This window comes from Pteropus alecto, unplaced genomic scaffold (assembly GCF_000325575.1).
Source record: "Pteropus alecto unplaced genomic scaffold, ASM32557v1 scaffold88, whole genome shotgun sequence".
NCBI lineage: Eukaryota > Metazoa > Chordata > Mammalia > Chiroptera > Pteropodidae > Pteropus > Pteropus alecto.
Window position 1 is genome coordinate 11,080,180 of NW_006494611.1, and position 4,041 is coordinate 11,084,220.

A 4,041-nucleotide genomic window follows, 5' to 3' on the forward strand; every position below is an offset into this window, starting at 1 on the left:
TCACCGGGCTCCCGCCCCAACACCCCCACCACCGCTGCTGCCACTGCCGCTGCTGCTGCCGCTACTGGAGCTGCCACTGCTGCACCGATCCTCGTAGATGGAGATCTCGATCTGGGGCAGTGTTAAGGAGGGCTGCCAGCTGCCAGCAGGGGTGGACAGGAACCGGCTGGTGGAGGCAAGCAGGGGAGCAGGAGGCAGAGCTGGTCCTGCTTCATGGACAGTAAGGACTTGGAGGCCTGGAGACCCCGAGCCCCGCCCCCCATGCACACACTCGGCTCAGGCATGGGGACTTGCAGGGCTGGGCGTGGGGAGGACACACAGCCAGGGTCAGAAGCGCACATTCTAGAGGGTCTAATTACCGAATCCCAGGACACAATATGTTCAGGAGGTGGTGTTACTGTATGGGACATGCGAAGACTTTGGGGTTCTGAGTTCAAATTCCAACTCGCCCACCCTCAAGCTATGTGACTTTAGACCAGTCACTTCCCTTATTACCCCACAGTTATGACATCTGTAAAATGGAGATAATAATAAAATCTTGGAGTTGTCGTGAGGCTTAAATGAAGCGACACATGCCGGCGACTGGCACACAGTACGGGCTCGATAACAAGAAGCACCTCTCGCTGGACATTGTAAACTGAGTCTGGCATTTGTGTTTTCCTGACTCTTTCCTCTTAATTTTCCAGTAACGTTTACTTTTTAATCATTCTCCTCTTGCTGCTGCTGACTAGGGGAGGAGAGCATGCACACCTTGACCAGGCGGAGTGAGCAGGCCTATTACCCCAGCCAGCCTCCCACCAAGACCTCATTTTTTTCATCTATGAAAGGGGGACCACCTGGACCTACCACAAGGGATTAAATGAGGATTGCATGAGATCATGGACATGTAAATGTAGGTGGAGATTTGCATATTCCTTGAGGGGCATTACAGCCTCATAGTTCAGAGTGGGCCTGGGCTCAATCCTGGCTCTGACATTCACCAGCTGGGTGACCCTGAGCCAGTGATTTAAGTACCATGTGCTCATCATAAAGGGGAATAATAACAGTTACCTACCTTATAGGAGTGTTGTGAGAATTACATGAATCCATTGTTTCAAAGCACTTAATATATCTGGCATTATTAAGCACCGATTAAATGCAGCTCGATAAATAAAAGCAAACTCTGAAATTCACAAACAGCACCAATTGCTTATGGTAGGGAAGGGGGGTTCAGTGACCCGAGAGGTGGGGAATCCTAGGAAAACCCTGAGCAGAGGCCTCTAGGGTGGCCCCATTTCCTGGCAGCCTTACCGCAGACCCCACTGGTTGGCAGCTCTGCCCCCACACAGATCAGCCAGGAAGGATACAACCCTCATTCCACGTTCCACAGGGTCCGTTAGCAGGAGGCCTCGAGGGGCAAAGATCTTCTCATTCTGCTCCTGGATGTAGCGGGAGATCTTCTTGAGAACCTGCAGGGAGGGGGAGTCGATGAGGGTCAGGGGGGCAGGAGGAGATCCTGGAGGAGGGGATGCGGGGGATGAGAGGAGCACCTTCTCGTAGTGGGTCTCCATGCAGAGGAAGATGAAGTAAGCCGTGGCACAAGCCAGGCAGCCCTCCAGGTAGGAGCTGCCCCCAATCTTCTCAGCCTCTGCGTAGAAGCCGTTGAGGGTCTTCACCGTCTCCTCAAAGAGCTGCCGTTCAATCTGGAGGGAGAGAGGGACAGGGAGTTAGGCCAAGGTCAGACTCCCCAGAGTGCGGACAGTCACAGGTTGGGGGGTAGCTGTGGTGGGACCACACCAGGAATGGGGCAGCACACAGGCAAGACCAGAGAGGCTGTAGGTGCCCATAGAGCTAAAGGGCACTGGACTGGCTGTCAGGAGACCTGGGGTTCAGTCCAGACTTGGCTGCCAACTAGCTATGTGACCTTGGACCAGTGATTTAACAACTCTAGCCTCAGTTTCCGCATCTATAAAATGAGGATAAGAGTGGCTACTTGGCCTCTTGGAAATGGGAAACTCCTACGATATTCTAGATAGGAACATTTTCTCCAGTGGATCAGGCTAGAACGCCAGTGACTTTGTCACCCCATCCTCTGTTCTGATGGCTGTAAGAGAACTCAGGACCTAATTGTCAGGGTCTCTTCATGTTTGGATGGGACTCCAATTGCATGAGACATTCAATGAGACCTCAGGAGTGTCTATCCAGGAGGGGACACTTCCTTCTAGCCAAGAGTTTACATGAAATGTGACAGCCCCGTGTGTTTGGACAACTGGGAAGCTGTCCTGCCTAAATCCATAACCACAATAGCTAACATTCATTCAACACGTTCCATATTCCAGGCATCTTTAATGTAGTCTTTTATTTAATCCTCATAACGATTCTATCAGAAAGGTACGACTATCGTCTCCACATCACAAATGAGGACCGATCAAAGCCCTTTTCTATGATCCAGGCAACCATCATCTCTCTGGCCTTTTAACTGGTCTCCCTGCCCCCAGCCCAGCTAAGTGAGCCTGTTAAAGTCAGACTATGTTACAGCTCTGATCAAGAGCTTCCCAAGCTTCCCAACTCTCTCCAGGTAAGATCTTCAAGCCCCCCCTAAGCCCATCTCTTACTCTCTTCCTCACTTAGTCCCCACTCCAGCCACACTGCCATCCGACAGCTTCTTTAAAAATACCACAGATCCTTTGTGCTTGTGGCTTCAGCTGTAACACTCATTGCCCAGACACCCCACTGCCTGGGCTGCTGAATGAAAGGATCAGGGAGGGTCTGCCCTCTGCCTTCCCCCAAACCCAGGCCAGTTCTATGGCAGTTTAAGATAAAGGCTGCATATATCCTGGACCCAGGAGCAAAAAGCAGAGAGAGCTGATGACTTTCGATGGGCCATTCGTCCATGAGATACCCAAGAAGCTGAGTCTGGAAGAAGGGACTGGGCATCAGGATTTTTTTTTAAGTTCCCCAGAAAATACTAATGTGCAGCTGGGGTTGAGAACTGCTGCTAAAATGTGGAGGTTCCTGAACTCAGTCCAACAACGGAGCTAGCATCTCTGATGACCCCTAACATCCTCCAACAGGACTCGGGAATTTACATTTAACAAGCTCTCGTGCTACTGAAATATGAGAGCTGCTGGGCTAGAAAACCTCGGAGGTTTCCTCAGCTTTAACTTTCAATGAGGCAATAGCAACGCTGTGTTAAGAATTTTTTTTCAATTCTTCCCCCATGAAGTGGCTAAACATGTGTCATATATTATTTTTATACTAGAAAAAAAATACATTTGAATAAGTCCATCAGTTCCATCATGGCCTTTGGTCCAAGTTTAGAAAAAGATGTCCTTACCCGGCTGTCCAGCTCTGGGGGGAATTTGGTCTGGAACTGACAGATGGTCCCATCACTGTAGTCTCTCTGGATAAAGACCTTAGTGGCCAGCGACGCACTTCGCCGGAGCTCCTGCAGATTGTGGACCTGAGGAGACACGGAAAAACAAGTGATCGGGGTGACCATCCTTCTCGGTTTCTCTGAGACTGAGGGGTTTTCAGGATGTAGGTCTTTCAGCACCCAAATCAGGAAAGTTCCTGACAAACCAGGACAAATCGGCCACCCTACAAGTGCTCCAGGAAGACCTTGAGGAAGTGGAACTGTGGGGTTTGCACAGAAGATGCCTCCAGCAACCTCAGAAAAATCTGAGCCAAAATGAGAGATTCTGGAACCATCGGCAGAGCCAAAAACAAATTTTAACAAGAGTAAAAGACTTCTTGGTGGCTGGCCCAGATGCTGGTTCGTTCTCTCTCTCTCTCTCTCTCTCTCTCTCTCTCTCTATCTCACACACACACACACATACACACACACACACACGGTGGGACCTTTCACACTTTCATTCATTCACCAAGTATCAGATGTTCACCACTGTCAGGCCTTGGCTTGGGGAACCTAGCACTGAACAAGTCTGAAGTCTCAAATCCCGCTGAGTGGAGCTTATGGCAGGCCTGGGAGCAGGGAGTGTGTGGGGCAGAGGAGAACCTGATGTGTCCATGAACTCAGAGGGAGATTCGGGTTCAGGACAA

The 4,041-nt window shown here is 50.4% G+C and overlaps 1 protein-coding gene across 1 annotated transcript; it reads right to left on the reverse strand.

Annotated features, from left to right (window-relative positions):
- On the reverse strand, positions 1-3,481 carry GOLGA7B (golgin A7 family member B). The gene is made up of 4 exons (XM_006926010.1): positions 3,317-3,481; positions 1,530-1,682; positions 1,347-1,448; positions 1-111 (listed from the first exon to the last, which is right to left on the reverse strand). The coding sequence occupies exons 1-4, from the start codon at positions 3,479-3,481 to the stop codon at positions 1-3; spliced, it is 531 nt and encodes a 176-aa protein (XP_006926072.1).
- Positions 3,482-4,041: the final 560 nt, after the last annotated feature.

What these genes read in the sequence shown, in the direction of transcription:
- GOLGA7B (XM_006926010.1), bottom strand. Translation starts at nt 3,481, where the DNA reads ATGGTCACCCCGATCACTTGTTTTTCCGTGTCTCCTCAGGTCCACAAT. An exon ending in CCCCAGAGCTGGACAGCCGG is followed by an intron (nt 1,683 to 3,316) that starts GTAAGGACATCT and finishes CTCTCCCTCCAG; the next exon opens with ATTGAACGGCAGCTCTTTGA. An exon ending in TGGAACGTGGAATGAGGGTT is followed by an intron (nt 112 to 1,346) that starts GTATCCTTCCTG and finishes ACACTGCCCCAG; the next exon opens with ATCGAGATCTCCATCTACGA.